Source organism: Erythrolamprus reginae, chromosome 6, assembly GCF_031021105.1.
Source record: "Erythrolamprus reginae isolate rEryReg1 chromosome 6, rEryReg1.hap1, whole genome shotgun sequence".
Lineage (NCBI taxonomy): Eukaryota > Metazoa > Chordata > Lepidosauria > Squamata > Dipsadidae > Erythrolamprus > Erythrolamprus reginae.
The window spans coordinates 60,449,240-60,466,320 of record NC_091955.1 but is presented as its reverse complement, the minus strand read 5'-3'; the positions used below and the strand labels follow the sequence as shown (position 1 = coordinate 60,466,320).

At 41.9% G+C, this 17,081-nt stretch overlaps 1 protein-coding gene across 1 annotated transcript in view; it reads right to left on the bottom strand.

The window, feature by feature from the left end:
* The window catches only part of UTP20 (UTP20 small subunit processome component), a 120,371-nt gene that overhangs the window by 46,147 nt on the left and 57,143 nt on the right, over positions 1 to 17,081 (bottom strand). Inside the window, exons 25-29 of the mRNA XM_070755922.1 lie at positions 16,865 to 16,990; positions 13,044 to 13,210; positions 9,212 to 9,420; positions 6,891 to 7,034; positions 4,878 to 4,957 (exon numbers count right to left, since the gene is read on the bottom strand). Coding sequence (XP_070612023.1) covers positions 4,878 to 4,957; positions 6,891 to 7,034; positions 9,212 to 9,420; positions 13,044 to 13,210; positions 16,865 to 16,990 — 726 coding nt within the window. The remainder of the gene's footprint in view (positions 1 to 4,877; positions 4,958 to 6,890; positions 7,035 to 9,211; positions 9,421 to 13,043; positions 13,211 to 16,864; positions 16,991 to 17,081) is intronic.

Sequence of the window (17,081 nt, the reverse complement as noted above, 5' to 3'; positions counted from 1 at the left end):
GGGATGACAATGCGACGACTTGAGTTGCTGTGCCCCGATCTCTGAAAGGGTAATAGAAGCCACTGTAGTTCCCTAGCGTGAAGGCGAGCCCAGGGAATGATGCCTATGCATGACACCATCTTCCCCAAAAGAGAAGACAGGGTTACTATGGAAACTGACGGTTGAGGTAAAATGCGTGAAATCAACTCCCCTATATTGTTTTTTCTCTCAGGAGAGAGGAAGACCTGGGAGGATTCTGAATTAATAATGGATCCCAGGTGCAAAATGGATGTGGAAGGCTGGAGGTGACTTTTGTCAAAGTTGATGGAAAAACCATGGTCCTGTAGAACTGACATGGTGACAGAAAGATCTACTTTCACTTTCTCTAGGGAGTTCCCATGAACCAAAATGTCATCTAGGTAACATAAAATGTGAATGGGCGAAGCCCGGATATAGGCCGCCAGCGACCCCAAGAGCTTTGTAAAGACCCTAGGGGCCGAGGAAAGGCCAAATGGCATCGCCCTATACTGGAAATGCCTGCCCTGGAAGGAGAAACGTAAAAATTTTCTGTGGCATTTGGCAATAGGAATATGGAGGTAGGCCTCAGTGAGGTCTAATGAAACCATGAAATCCCCCGGGTGGATGGCAGCTAAAATGGATGGTAAGGAGTGCATCTTAAACTTTCTATATTTGATGAATAGGTTCAGCTTCTTTAAATCCAGAATAGCTCTCCAACCTCCGGAGGACTTAGGAACCATAAATAGGATGGAGTAAAAACCTCGGCCTTTCTGACCGGGAGGAACCGGTTGAATGGCTCTGATGGACAATAAGTGGGAAATGGCCTCCTCCATACGGTTACGATCTGAGGAGGACCTGGGAGAAGGGCAGGAAATAAAACGTTTAGGGGGAGGAGAAGTAAATTCTAAAAGGAGACCTTTTTGAACAGTATCAATAATCCAGGGATCCTTGGAAGTGAGACGCCAGCTAGAGGAGAAATAGGCTAGGCGGCCACCTATGGGAATCGAGGAAGAACTACCATCTAGGTTTTTTAGAAGCCCTGTTAGAGGACGCTCCTCTTTGGTAGCGAAAACCTCTGCCCCTGGAGTTCCTTCCTTGGGAACGAAAGCGGGGGGAATACTGACCTGGGTTTCTCTGATAGGTAGCCGCTTGATCTTGTTGACGCCCTGGGCGGCGAAAGGACTGCGTTTTGGTGGCCTTTTTGGTGGTTGGACCCAATACTTTCTTCTTGTCCGTGGTTTCCGTGAGGAGTGGATCCAGAAGATCTCCGAAAAGCAGATCGCGCTTCAATGGTCCCAGAGATAACTGCCACTTCTGACGTACTCCTGCTTGCCAGGGGCGAAGCCATAGGAGTCTTCTCGCCGTTGTGGAGGCCGCAATAGACTTGGCTGCGAATCTGGTGGACTGTAACGTGGCATCAGCCACGTACTGAGCAGCTGCAAATACCTTGTTGAAGTCCTGTTGACCTCTTAAATCATCGGGAGGAATATGCTGTTGAAGTTGGCGAAGCCACAGAAGCATGGCTCTGGAGAAAAAGGAAGCCGCTGCGGAACTTTTAATAGCCCAGGAGTCTGCGGTGAACCCTCTTTTGAGCATCTGTTCAATCCGCTTGTCCTCTGGACGGAGGACCTCCTCTGCTTCGCCTGGCATGGCAGCCGCCGAGTGAAGGATTTTGACAGGTTCATCCGGTTTGGGAAAAGATAGGAGATCCTCATAGGAAGAAGAGAGTTTGTACAACTTTTTGTCCTTGGTAGTGGGATTAAGCCCAGAAGCTGGAAAATCCCACTGCTTAAGTAAGGCATCTTTAAACAATTTAGGCATAGGGATTACCTCGTTATCCTCCTGTTCCTCTGTGAAGTAGGGTAAATTCTCCTCCGGAGGGTCAGTGGATGTGGTGGCCTGCTTCTCTTGGGCCGCTAATCCTGTGGAAATTCTAGCTTTGAGGAGGAGAGATTTGAACAATTGAGAGGGAAAAATAGTAACTGGAGAAGGAACCTTTATTTGGGATTCCTCATCGTCTGAGAGGCCCTGAAATGGATCCTCATCCTCTTCCATATCCTCATATTCATCCTGAGAGGAATCTGATTCATCCTGAATTGGAGCTCTAACCGTTGGGGGAGAACCCAAGGGACGGGAGGGACGAGGAGGTGGATGAGGTAAGGAGGGCGCATTGATGGCAGAAAGATTGGCATCAATGGCCTTGGATAACACAGAAAAAAATAGATTGGAATTCTGGAGGTAAACTAGAAATATCAGCAGGAATGGCAGAAGAATCCCTGAAAGCCTGAGAGGATCCTGGCTGGGGGGAATCTTCAATAATATCTGGTTCCTCTGGACCTAATCCCCATAGGTTAGGTTGGGGTCTGTCTAGGTTTGGCTCATCCAGAGATAACACAGTGACCCCAGAAGAAGGCAGATTAGGAGCCTCTGGGGGGTCATGACTACTGAGCACTTGGGCCTGTACTTTCAATCGCTTTGCTGATTTATCATGGATTTTTTGTAGGGCTTGGTCCCTTCTCTTCTCAGCCCTGGTGACTTTGGTCAAGGGGCGGGCCCCTGAAGAAGAGGAGGTCGAGGCCTGGGGGATACTGGTAATCTCATCGCCTGTAGGCCTGGCCTCTCTGGGACCTTGAGTGGTGCCTCTCTTGGGAAAAGAAGCCATAGTCTGACAATTAACAGAAGACAAGGCTGAGCCAAATAAACTGGATTATTAGGGAGAAGAATTTCAAGGCTTTCCCAAGAGGAAGGGATCCTGCTCCTAGGCCTCGGAGCTGCTGAGACTTGAGGGCAATCTGGGCAAACCCAGAGTTCGTGTCCCCAAATACAGCGTGGCCAGCCTCCCTAAACTTTAAATAAAGTAACCAAGGCACTCTGGTTGGAGGCTTAGCCGGTGGAGAATTAAGCCTGAGCGTCTCAAAGCCCACTCCAGGATCCGAGCGGTGGACTAAGGCACACGCGGCTGGCAGAAGGCCAACACGAGAGGCCTAAATTAAAAAGGCGCGAAGGCCTTCGCGCCGAAAAAATCGCTCCGTAACAGTTATTTTAAAGGGGAAGCGATCGACTAAGTCCAGGAGACTAGAAAAAAGCGTCTCGCACCGCAGGAGGTATTTCTCGAGCCCTTTAACAATAGCACTATAAATATATAAATATATAAATACTTGCACAAGGACCTCCGGGCCGAAGGATTGAAAGAATCCACAAGCGGCAGCGGGAATCGTAAACGGCAAAAAAAGCCACGGGAAACGAAACCGCTACTTCTCCCGATAGAAAAGCCGAGCCGCAAACGGCTGGCGCTAATTAGGCAAGTAACCAAATAAGTATAATAATATCTTACTAATTTTGAAGGAAAGATCGAAGGGAAGGTGTTAGAATGTTGAACGAGCTAATCACAATACTACCGCAGGATGCGAGAACTGAGCGAATTCTGGGGAAGGGGCGGATCCAGCAAGCTTTTTTAACACTAGGCTCAGTTCCACCGGATTGGACATGAGCAACCCATGTGACTGCTGGACCCGCTCCTTCAGTATGGAGAAACTGCTTCAACTTCTTTTACTATAAAAACATTTAGGACCACTTCCAGATATTAACAGTAAGCAAAATGCATGAAAACCCCTGAATAATTGCTACCAAATTCCAAACTCTGACTTAAGTTCAGGAACAGACTGTTCTACGAACGTACACACTAGCCTTGGAGATGAAAACACGGAACCACCTGCTACCGCACGAATCCCAGCGACCGACAAGGTCCCACAGAGTTGGCCTTCTCCGGGTCCCGTCGACTAAACAATGTTGTTTGGCGGGTCCCAGGGGAAGAGCCTTCTCTGTGGCGGCCCCGGCCCTCTGGAACCAACTCCCCCCGGAGATTAGAACTGCCCCCACCCTCCCTGTCTTTCGTAAACTACTCAAGACTCACTTATACCGCCAGGCATGGGGGAGTTGAGACACCTTTCCCCCAGGCTTTTTTATACTTTGTTTTATGTTTGGTATGAATGTGCTCTTTGGTTTTTAAATAATGATAGGGTTTTATGTTTTTTAATAATAGATTTGTTCCACTACTATATTGTTTTTATTACTGTTGTGAGCCTCCCCGAGTCTTCGGAGGTTGGTGGCATAAAAATCTAATTAATAATAATAATAATAATAATAATAATAATAATAATAACAACAACAACTGAGTTGAGAATGATTTTATCTTTAGGATTAAAAACTCTTCAGTGGTTTAGACAGAACTCCTGCTGTAATAAGACACGGTTCATACACCACATTAAGAAATGATTCAAGAATTCGTTATTTAGCTCTGCTTTTTTGGTTGTACAAAAGCAGCCACTGATTCCTGTAAATCACGGTTTGCAAGAAATCACTTGATTTAAGAAAAATTGGGACTGGGAAAGGAGACACGTTGGAGGCTGCAGTGACTTGTTCACTAAGCCTCTTTGAATCACAAGCTGGCAGTTCACTCTTGTCCACAACTCGGGGGGGGGGGAGCAGAGAGGGAAAATAAGATGACAAAAAGGACACTATATTTTGGCAAGACACAAATATCTGCTATACATGATTCTAGCCCTGTTTTGCCAGGTCCCACTATTACAGTTATCCCGATTCATCTATACATAAAGAACACAGGGAGACAACTGAGGCTCTCCATCTGTGACTGATGTATAATTTCTGACAGCCCAATCAGCCGTGTGAATAATAAGAGCTAATGGGTGCTGTAGTTTGTGACTAATGCAGATGTCAGAGAGTTCTAAAACCACAATTGCATGTTAACCTGTGGGGCAATAAACCTACTGGATTTAAAGCTATTAAATAATGTAGATAGTACAGTCTATAACAATTATTGCAGGTGGGGGTTTTTGTTTTGCTAAAAGCAAATAGATTACCTGGGATTTTTGCTCCAGATGTGAATAATTTTAAGTAAAGGAGTAGGAGAATATTGGCCCTCAGAAGCCAACCTAGTGATCTGGAAAAAAAGAAACAAAGCAGGAAGATAAAATCAGGATTCCTATATCCTAGGACAGCTATTCAGTATAGAAGAAGCAAGGCAATTTGCATCTGAAAGAACAATGAACTATCTGGGTTCACATGCCGTACTATGCCAGTGGTTCCTTTCATTTTGACGTAGCACAAGATATGAATCTAGTATGAATGCAACCAATATTTGCTGCAATGCCTTTTGCACTAGAATAGCAAAAGCTGCTTCCATTGACTTAAATTAAAGCACAAAAAATACTTTGAAGAGTCCAAACCAGCATGTTACTGCCGGCATTGTCTTCAGTTCACCAAGAGGGGCCTGTTGGTAATTTTAAATAAAAGTCTCTAAGTCCAAGGATCCTAAATCCAGAAAAAAAATGATATCACATATCATTTCTAGCTAAATTACAGAAATTTTCCTTCCAGCCCAAGCTAAGAAGAAGAAATTTCATATTATTTATATTTAAATATTATACAATATCACATAACTACTAGAAGTATGGTTTATTTCATCTTTGTTGGTGGAAGGTAGCCTGACTTAAGAGGAAGAAGGTGAATTTATGAACTTCAGATTCCATTCCTACTCCACCAGGATTTAGCCAGTAGCTTCACCTACTATGGAGGCCAATGGTACAAATGAAATTAAGGGAGGGTGGAACTCTGAATGCAGCAACCTTTGCCCAATAACTCTAGCTAACTTAAGGATACAGTAGTCCCTCGCTATACCGTGCTTCACCTACTGCGGCTTCACTTCATCGCGGGTTTCTGAGGAAGTCGATCGGCAGATTTAAACAGCCTGCCAAAGTCGATCGGCAGGTTTTTTTAAAAATATATATATATAAAATTGTAAATACTGTATTTAAATACTGTATCTAAAATAAATACTGTGTGGGAAGGGTCTATAAACACTTAAAACAATGAAAACTTACCAAACAATTACAATATAAATACTTAAATAAGTACTATCAGTCGATAAATTCCCCATCGCGGATTTCACCTATCGCGGCCAGGTCTGGAACGTAACACCAGCGATAGGTGAGGGACTACTGTATACATATTTCATCTAAAAGAGACTCTCTTATAATTTTTACATTTGTCAATTGCAAGTGTAAAGTCTTACTTGCTGATTTATGTCACAGTGATAAAAATTCAAACAATATTTATTGAACCATATATTCAATTTACAGTGGTACCTCTACTTACAAACTTAATTCATTCCGTGATGAGGTTCTTAAGTAGAAATGTTTGTAAGAAGCAATCATTGTAAAAGCAAATAATGCGTACGATTGGGGAAACCACAGAAAGGGTGGAGGCATTGTTTCCTCCCAGGAGATTCCTAGAGAGGCCCCACAGAGGCTTCTCCCAGCTTTTTCCGGCCCTGTTTCCTCCCAGGAGATTCCTAGAGAGGCCCCGTGGAGGCTTCTCCCTGCCTTTTCCGGTTACAGTTTCGGAGGCTCAGGTTTGTAAGTGGAAAATAGTTCCTGAGAAGAGGCAAAAAAAATCTTGAACACCCAGTTCTTACCTAGAAAAGTTCGCAAGGCGTTTGTAGGTAGAGGTACCACTGTATATGGACACCAATCTCAAGTTACTGACCCTGAGCAGCTAACAACATTAAAAATATAAAAGCAGGAAAGCAAAACAATATATCTACAACAGCAGCCAGGGTAAAAACAATTCCATCAATAACAATTAATACAGCCAAAGCACAGGTTCAACCCCATCTCTTGACCTTAAGGCACCTGACAGACTGATAACATTTTAAGTAAAACATAAGCCATGAAAATGTGGACCATCTAAGGGAGATAGAATGAAGGGAGATGCTTTCTTTTAATATACTCTTTTCCCTTTGCCTCAAATCTTACTCTTCTCCCAGAAGTTATATGCTAACCTTGGGAATCACTTACTGAAAGGAGCAGCCTTACCTGGGGCCACACCACTGCAGAGAACACAGCATCAATCTCTTCTCCACTGAAGCTGTACATTTCAAAATCAGAGAAAAAATCTATTACAAGCTTAAGTCCAAGGCGTCTTAAGTTTTTCAACTGGTTGATTAATCTGAGTTGAATCTGTAAAAGAAACTCTGATGATTTTTTTCTTTTTAAGCAAAACATTTTCAAAAAATTGCATTTTTTAATTCATGTATTGGGTGAAAATATTTAAAATTAATTAATAGACATTATTAGCATGCATTATACACATATTATCATCCACATATTATGCCTATTTAGATGACAAGGTACTTTGGGTAGTAGCTTTTTAGATATTTTACTAGTTAAATATCTGAATAACTGCATATTATTTTTTTCTCTATAACCTTCTTACTACGGAAATGGTAACTTTAATAATGTGTGCAAGGCAAAGTCAACACAAAATTCTGTAACACAAGTTAAGAACTTGCATAGCAGAGAAAGAAAATGTAAGCATCATAGCCACAAAAATTATTTAGAATTGCAAACTTAGGAAATTGTAAGGGTAAGTTTCTTTATAACTACACAAAATTAAAGTTTAACACAAATCGGAATGTTTGTCTGCAATGTATGATTAACACATTCAGAAAAATACCAAGTGGGTCTCTCACAGACTTTAAGTGTCTTTTAGCTCTTCAATAGATAATGAAATGTTAAATTCAGTTTAACAAATGATAATGGCGAAAGTATTTTTGGCGTTACTGAATTACAGATTTTCATTTCAGTGTTACTGAGTAACTTTATGCAAAACTTCACCAGTAATTATCTTGCTAAAAAAATCAGCCTCTTCCCATTTTAACCAGCTGCCTCCTAAAGGTCAGAGCCTAAAAGTACTTTCAGGAATCTAACAATGTTAACTATTTTCCCCTGTCATATCTAAGGATTAGGATTATTGCTCAATGCTGGTTAGCATATGAAAACTCCATGCCAGACTATCTAATAAAGATTTGATTTGATGTTGGCAAAACAGAGGAGGGCTATCAAAACAGTTGAATTGAGTTTGACAAGCAAATTTAACTCACTATTATGTAGCACTGAAGCAGTACATTTCATTTAATCTAGTATGACTCTCTCTGCCAAATATACACAAAGACTGTAACAGGAAGTTACTAATATTATCACGAATCTTTTATTGATACTGTATATCTAAAATAATATATCTAAAATAATACCCATTGCACTTTTTGTTTTAAAACCAAATATTTAATTTCGCAAAATAACTGAAATGCATCTTTGCAAGTCATGCTAATGCTCAGTAAACATTTATCTTTATTACTTTAATTCAAGTAGCCGAAACGTCGCTACAGAGCACTGCACACCAAGACAACTAGACACAAGAACAGTTTTTTTCCGAACGCCATCACTCTACTAAACAAATAATTCTCTCAACACTGTCAGACTTTCTACTAAATCTGCACTTCTATTCTACTAGTTTTTCTCATCATTCCTTTCACCCATTTCCTCCCATGTTGACTGTATGACTGTAACTTGTTGCTTATATCCTAAGATTTTTATTAATATTGCTTCTTCATTGCTTATTTGACCCCTATGACAATCATTAAGTGTTTTACCGCATGATTCTTGACAAATGTATATTTTATTTTATGTACGCTGAGAGCATATGCACCAAGACAAATTTATTTATTTTATTTATTTATTTATTATTTAGATTTGTATGCCGCCTCTCTCCGCAGACTCGGGGCGGCTCACAACAAGATATGGCGAATCATAACAAATCCAAATAGCTTTAAAATATTTAAAAAGATTTAAAAGGAACCCCATTTACTAACAAACACACACACAAACATACCATGTATAAATTAAACATGCCCGGGGGAGGTGTTTCAGTTCCCCCATGCCTGACGGCAAAGGTGGGTTTTAAGGAGTTTACGGAAGGCAGGGAGAGTCGGGGCAGTCCTAATCTCTGGGGGGAGTTGGTTCCAGAGTCGGGGCCGCCACAGAGAAGGCTCTTCCCCTGGGGCCCGCCAACCGACATTGTTTAGTTGACGGGACCCGGAGAAGGCCCACTCTGTGGGACCTAATCGGTCGCTGGGATTCATGCGGCAGGAGGCGGTCTTGGAGATATTCTGGTCCAGTGCCATGAAATTCCTTGTGTGTCCAATCACACTTGGCCAATAACAATTTTATTCTATTCTATTCTATTCTAAAAGAGGAAGAAGACCAAATTAGCTTACTAGCATTCCTTTCTTAATTAATTACACCGAGATTTTTTTTAAATCTCTCACATGTCAGCTCAAACGTGCAGCAGCCCTCACCTTTTCTCTTTGCTGAAGAATTTGTGATACTGTTGCTGTCATGCAAAGTAAAATCTGTAAAATCTCTGGCAGGTTCTGGCTGATTAGATGTCCCAGGTTTTTTAGTACCACTTCCAAGCTGTTGAAAAGGCTGTGCTGACGGCCTAACGGTAGGACTTGAGACAAATCCAATCCTTGCACAGCTTGAAGCACTGCAGAGTGGCAATGTCCTTTGAAACAGAGAGAAAACATAAAGGAGGAAAGAAGAGAATAATGAATGTATATAGAAACATAGAAGACTGATGGCAGAAAAAGACCTCATGGTCCATCTAGTCTGCCCTTATACTATTTCCTGTATTTTATCTTACAATGGATAAATGTTTATCCCAGGCATGTTTAAATTCAGTTACTGTGGATTTACCAACCACGTCTGCTGGAAGTTTGTTCCAAGCATCTACTACTCTTTCACTAAAATAATATTTTCTCACGTTGCTTTTGATCTTTCCCCCAACTAACTTCAGATTGTGTCCCCTTGCTCTTGTGTTCACTTTCCTATTAAAAACATTTCCCTCCTGGACCTTATTTAACCCTTTGACATATTTAAATGTTTCAATCATGTCCCCCCTTTTCCTTCTGTCCTCCAGACTATACAGATTGAGTTCATTAAGACTTTGTATATTGATAAATATTATACAGAATGGGGTTATTGTTCAATATTTTGTATGTGTAAATCTAGATTCGAGATTTGGTCACAATGGTAGAAATTGGCAAATTAAGAATGGGTGTGCTTTAGCTACAAAACAATGCCCAACTTGGGGGATCAAATTTGAAGGTGATACTTTAAAATGATGGAATAATACAGAAGGAGAAGGCTGAACCCCTAAATGTGCATACATGTTAGTCTCGCTTAACAAATCCATGTTCAATTTCAAAAACAGTATGTTTAGAATTCTAACACAGGGTAAATGTTCATATTTTCAAAATGCAACTGTTATCTCACATTAATCAAAACCTATGAGATGTGATGACTGAAGTTCAGTAACTAAATAAGCATTAATATTAGGTATACACAAAATCTCCAGTGCCACTAGATCAGGGGTGTCAAATCGTATGTGTCGTATCGTGATTTCCCCCCCCCCTTTATTTATTTATTTATTCATTTTTTATGCCGCCCTTCTCCTTAGACTCAGGGCGGCTTACAACATGTTAGCAATAGCACTTTTTAACAGAGCCAGCCTATTGCCCCCACAATCCGGGTCCTCATTTTACCCACCTCGGAAGGATGGAAGGCTGAGTCAACCTTGAGCCGGTGATGAGATTTGAACCGCTGACCTTCAGATCTACAGTCAGCTTCAGTGGCCTGCAGTACAGCACTCTACCTGCGGCGCCACCCCAGCTCCTTTGCTAAAACGGGAATGGGCATGGCTGGTGCATGGCACATCCAGCCTGTGGACCGCAAGCTTGACACCCCTGCATTAGATAATGCTGATCCATCATTAATATCCAGAATAAGAAAGGTTTGCTTTCCCATAATCAACTGCTCGACCAATCTATATTATATTATTAATATAATATAATTAAGTCAACTTTCTCATCTGCTTCATTATCATTGCTGCACACGGTGTGGTCATACTCATGAATTTACATTAAAGAAAGCTGAGATCAACACAAAATGTTGTAGGACGTAATTGTCCTAAACAGGCAGGTTCATGTTTCAAAATTCTGATCGGTCAGCCACAACCTCCTTTAGAATATTAGGGGCCTCTTGTAGGCAACACCAAAGCCATGTAATCCTTGAAATCACCAGTTGCAGTTCATGGCAATTTAACATAATTCTCAATCATGGTTTCCACTGGCTTTATCTGTGATCACTACTGTACTTATGACACAGCTGCTAAAAGGCCACTTAACTCTTAAAAGTATTAGCATTCCAGTAAGAGGACTGAAAATCAACTTTAAAGCACGCTCAGAGCAATTGCCCAGTTGACTAAAAGCTTTCATTCTTGCCCTTCAAAAATTATTTTATTTATTTATTTATTTGATTTGAACCGCTGACCTGCAGATCTAGCAGTCAGCTTTAGTGGCCTCTACCCACTGCACTCTACCCACTACGCCACCTCGGCTTAATATAGCATTAGCTCTAATGTTTCATGACAGAGTTTTTTGACACCTACAAAAAGATATTGATAAAATTGAACGGGTCCAAAGACGGGCTATAAAAATGGTGGAAGGTCTTAAGCATAAAACGTATCAGGAAAGACTTAATGAACTCAATCTGTATAGTCTGGAGGACAGAAGGAAAAGGGGGGACATGATTGAAACATTAAAATATGTTAAAGGGTTAACTAAGGTTCAGGAGGGAAGTGTTTTTAATAGGAAAGTGAACACAAGAACAAGGGGACACAATCAGAAGTTAGTTGGGGAAAGATCAGAAACAACGTGAGAAAATATTATTTTACTGAAAGAGTAGTAGATGCTTGGAACAAACTTCCAGCACACGTGGTTGGTAAATCCACAATAACTAAATTTAAACATGCCTGGGATAAACATATATCGATCCTAAGATAAAATACAGGAAATAGTATAAGGGCAGACTAGATGGACCATGAGGTCTTTTTCTGCCATCAATCTTCTATGTTTCTGTGAGTTCATCAAAATCATCATATTTTGAAGGCTAAAATCCAGGAGACTAGGAGCTCTAGTTCCACCTTAGGCATGAAAGTTAGTTATGTAACTTTGGGCCAGCCACTCTCTCTTTCTCAGCCCAACTCACCTCACAGGTTGTTGTTTTGAAAATAAGAGGACTTATTTATAAAAATAATAAGAGTGGGATTAAAAAAATCTAAAGAATAAGAGTGGGATTAAAAAAATCTAAAGAAAAAATGTAGGTAAATGGGTAAGAGAGTTAGGGTGGGGAAGAAAAGGAAATGGAGGGGAAGCTGCTTTTTCTCCATCATCATCATCATCATCATCATCATCATCATCAATTAATTAATTAATTAGATTTGTATGCCGCCCCTCTCCGTAGACTCGGGGCAGCTCACAACAATAACAAAGACAATGTAAGAACAAATCTAATAATTTAAAAAACACTAAAAACCCCATTATTAAAAGGAAACATACACACAAACATACCATGTATAAACTGTATAGGCCCGGGGGAGATGTCTCAGTTCCCCCATGCCTGACTTAAGAACTTTATGAAAGGCAAGGAGGGTGGGGGCAGTTCTAATCTCCAGGGGAAGCTGGTTCCAGAGGGTCGGGGCCACCACAGAGAAGGCTCTTCTCCTGGGTCCCGCCAAACAACATTGTTTAGTCGACGGGACCCGGAGAAGGCCAACTCTGTGGGACCTAACCGGTCGCTGGGATTCGTGCGGCAGAAGGCAGTCCAGTCAGTATTAATCTGACTGGAAGTGATCGCAGTCATAAGAATGTGGTATTAACTGCAGGTACCAGGTCACCAGTCACATGGAAAATGCCATGTTCTGCTTTAAATGTTAGGGAACCATGTATGTCATCCAATGCTCCATTTCCCACTCATTCTTCCAATCAATTTCTTTATACATTTTAAAACCATCTCAATCTTGAAATATTCCAGGCAATGCAAAAAAACAATAGCAATGAGCCAATGCAATAATGCATGCATAGAAATAAAATGATATTGTTTTGCCATATATATTCAACATTCTGAAGCTACCAGCCATGCTCAATCTTCAATGGGCAACCTTGACAGTAGAGACACTTCCCATATGGTTTTGTGTTATGTTTATTTCTACAAGCTTCAATCTCCTTAAACTTGTTGACAGCTCCATTATACTTGCCAAAACCTTTATTCTTCCTGTGCAAAACATACCATTATTGAAATGTCTCACAGGCTCAAACAACAGATCCAAAAAGACCCTTATCTCTTCACACAAAGAGCCTGCCAGGAATCTCAAAACAATGGCCATACGGGTCCCTGCCGCGGATTTCCCTTGTGTTTTGCTTCCAGTTTTGTTTTTCATCCGTCCATACAGAATCCTTCAAGGGGTAAAAAGAAATGAGACACAATGAGTTTTAGTCTTTCTTTCCTTCCTTCCTTCCTTCCTTCCTTCTTTATTGATTTAATTTGTATACCGTCCCTCTCCATAGACTCGGGGCAGCTAACAACAACAACAAGACAATATAAACAAATCTAATATTTAAGTTAATTTAAAAACCCTAATTTAATAAACCAATCATACATACAGACATACCATGCATAATTTCTTTGTAAGCCTAGGGGAAGGAGAATATCTCATTTCCCCCATGCCTGACGACAGAGGTGGGTTTTAAGGAGTTTACGAAAGGCAAGGAGGATGGGGGCAATTCTGATCTCTGGGGGGAGCTCTTCCCCTGGGTCCCGCCAAACGGCATTGTTTAGTCCAGGGGTCTCCAACCGCCGGTCCGCGGACCGGCACCGGGCCGCTGGGGGTTTTCAGCCGGTCCGCGGCGCCAGGGCCCCCTCGGCCTTTCCGCGCTGCCCACCGCCCGCCCGATTTGCCCCCTCTGCTCCTCTGCCACCTCCTGCCTTTCACCGCAGCTCCTCCCGCACCCGGAACGCACGCCCTGCCCGCCTCACATTTGCCGAGAGGACTTTCGCCCCGGGCTCTCAGCAAGGGGGCTGCATGAGAGGCGGGGCCGGCGGAAGGTGATATTCAATGTCGGGGACGCACGGGCGGTCTTGCGCGCGCTCCCTATCTCCCTGCTAGCCCACTCGGAATACTGTATTCAAAATAAGAAAAGCCTTCGCCGGCAAAGGCTTTTCTTATTTTGAATACGTATTCCGAGTGGGCTAGCAGGGAGATAGGGAGCGCGCGCAAGACCGCCCGTGCGCCCCCGACATTGAATATCACCTTCCGCCGGCCCCGCCTCTCATGCAAACCCCCTTGCTGAGAGCCCGGGGCGAAAGTCCTCTCGGCAAATGTGAGGCGGGCAGGGCGTGCGCGCGTCACCGCTGAGAAGAACGGAGAGAGAACGAGAGTGAGTGAAAGCAACAGACAGCAAGATAGAGAGAAAGTGAGAAAGAGAGAGTGAGAGAAAGGGGGGGAGAGAAAGAGATAGCAAGAGAGAGAGAACAAGAGAGAGAAAGAGCGTGAGAAACAAAACAAGAGAGAAAGAGAGAGAGAGAGAAAGCAAAAGAGACAGAAAGAAAACAAGAGAGAGAAAGTGAGAAGAAGAGAGAGAAAGAGGGGGAGAGAGAGAGAAAGAGAGAGGGGGGAGAGAGAGAAAGAGAGGGAGAAAGAGAGGGAAAGGGGGGAGAGATAGCAAGAGAGGGAGAGAGAAAGAGAGAGGGAAAGGGGGAGAGAGGGGGGAGAGAAAGAGGAGATAAAGGAAGAGGAGAGAGAGAAAGGAAGAGAAAGAAAGAAAGAGGGATAGAAAGAGAGAGAGAGTGAGAGATGCTCAGTGAGCCTTTCTTTGAAGTTGCCTTTCTTTCTTTCTTTCTTTTTTTCTTTCTTGCTCTTTTTCTTTCTCTCTTTTACCTTTCCTTCCTCTATTTCTTTTCTTTCTCCTTCCTACCTTCTTCCCTCCCTCCCTCCAGTCCTTCCTCTCTTACTCTCCCCTTTCATAAGTTTCCTTGCTTCCTTCCTCTGTTCCTGTCCCTTCCCTCTTTCCTTCTTTCTTCCTTCCTTCCTTCCTTTCCTCCCTTCCTTTCCTCCCTCCATTTCTTGCTTTCCTTTTCCTTCCTCCCTTCTTTCCTCCCTCATTCCCTTCTTTCACTCCTTCCTCTCTTACTCTCCCCTTTCACACCTTTCTTTGCTTCTTTGCACCCTTCTTCTGTTCCTGTACCTTCCCTCTTTCCTTCCTTCCTTCCCACCCTCCGTCCATTCATTCACCCATTCCTCTCTTGATCGCCCCTTTTACGGCGCCGCTGACAGCTAGCTCCCCCCCCCCACCGGGCCATGGAAAACTGGTCTAGTTGAAAGCCGGTCCCTGGTGCAAAAAAGGTTGGGGACCTCTGGTTTAGTCGACGGAACCCGGAGAAGGCCAACTCTGTGGGACCTAACTGGTCGCTGGGATTCATGTGGCAGAAGGCAGTCCCGGAGATATACTGGTCCGGTGCCATGAAGGGCTTTATAGGTCATAACCAACACTTTGAATTGTGACCGGAAACCGATCGGCAACCAATGCAGACTGCGGAGTGTTGGTGTAACATGGACATATTTAGGAAAGCCCATGATAGCTTTCGCAGCTGCATTCTGCATGATCTGAAGTTTCCGAACACTTTTCAAAGGTAGCCCATGTAGAGAGGGTTACAGTAGTCAAGCCTCGAGGTGATGAGGGCATGAGTGACTGTGAGCAGTGACTCCCGGTCCAAATAGGGCCGCAACTGGTGCACCAGGCGAACCTGGGAAACGCCCCCCTCGCCACAGCTGAAAGATGTTTCTCTAATGAGAGGTATGGATCGAGGAGGATGCCCAAGTTGCGGACCCTCTCTGAGGAGGTTAGTGATTCTCCCCCCAGGGTAATGGACGGACAGATGGGATTGTCCTTAGGAGGCAAAACCCACAGCCACTCCGTCTTATCAGGGTTGAGTTTTAGGCATGGAAGCTGGTGGGATCATTGGATAATCACTCCCCTCAGTCCAATCCACCTCACAGGGTTTTTTTGTAGGGAAAACAATAGCAATATACATCTTGAGATATAAAAGATAAAAATGGGATATCCATTTGATCAACAATTATAATGAATATTATTGCAAAATAATGCATAACTGAAAGTTGTTTCATTCTTCCATCTATACTTATTAGAACTTATTTCATTCCTTATACACATTTATTTTTATTTATTGATAATTTAATTATTTGTTAGTTTATTAGATTTCTATGTCACCATTTTCCATAGACTCAAGGAGAAATAAGCAGTGAACTCAGAAATAATTAGGGAAAGCATATCAAAATCTAAATTTACAATGCATTCTAAAAACCCAATATTATTAAAACCAAACACTCACAGTCACCTTGACATGCAGATAAATTCATTCATTGGCTGGGGCTAGATGTTAAAAACTACAAAAACCCTTTCTATATTGTTGCCATAAAATTATGTGGCCAAGTTTGATTCAAATAAACCTAGATTTAATTAAACCCCAGTTTAATTAAACAATTTTGCCTCCATTTTATTTTTACAATATTTCTGAAATATGTTAAGAGTAGAAAGTAGTAAATAGTTCAAAGTAAACCTCATGACTTAATGGTATTCACTGATAGCCTTTTTTAAAATCCCAAATCAGCAATACAACCATTTCACCACATTTGATCTTCACAGGGGTCTATCATCAAGCCCATAGTTGGGAAATTTGTCCTTTGTTTGATTAGAAATAAAGCTAGCTTTTATAATTTAAGAGAAAAGTCACTTTAAAAAAAAATGACATCATAGTAGTTTGATACAAGAACATGAGTTAAGTTCAACAAGTTTATTACAAATATGATATGTTGACAGTAAAATCTGGACAGTGGATCAGAATTTCCATCTTCTCTGGGAGGTAGAAGGTAAGATTTCATTTTTAAACATTCATTACAGCATGTATCGTCTGTTAAACTGCACAATTAGAAGATTAAAATATTACGGTATACTCTAAGTAGTAAAAACACATATTGCCTAAAGCAATAAAAAGTAAAACAATATCTATGTTAACATGTAAAATTCTCTTACCTCATCAAAACAGGAATAAGTTCTGGTCGGTGCTGTGGTTTTACTATACTGTTTTCTTCAGAAATACTAAAATGAACTATTTCTTCTTTAAAACTCTTGTCTTCCAATAGCCGATATAAATTCTCTCTGTAAGTACATACCACAACTTCAAGAAAGGTTCTTTACATAATTTAGTAGGTCACAAACTTTTTAGCACTTGAGAAGATACTTGCGAGAG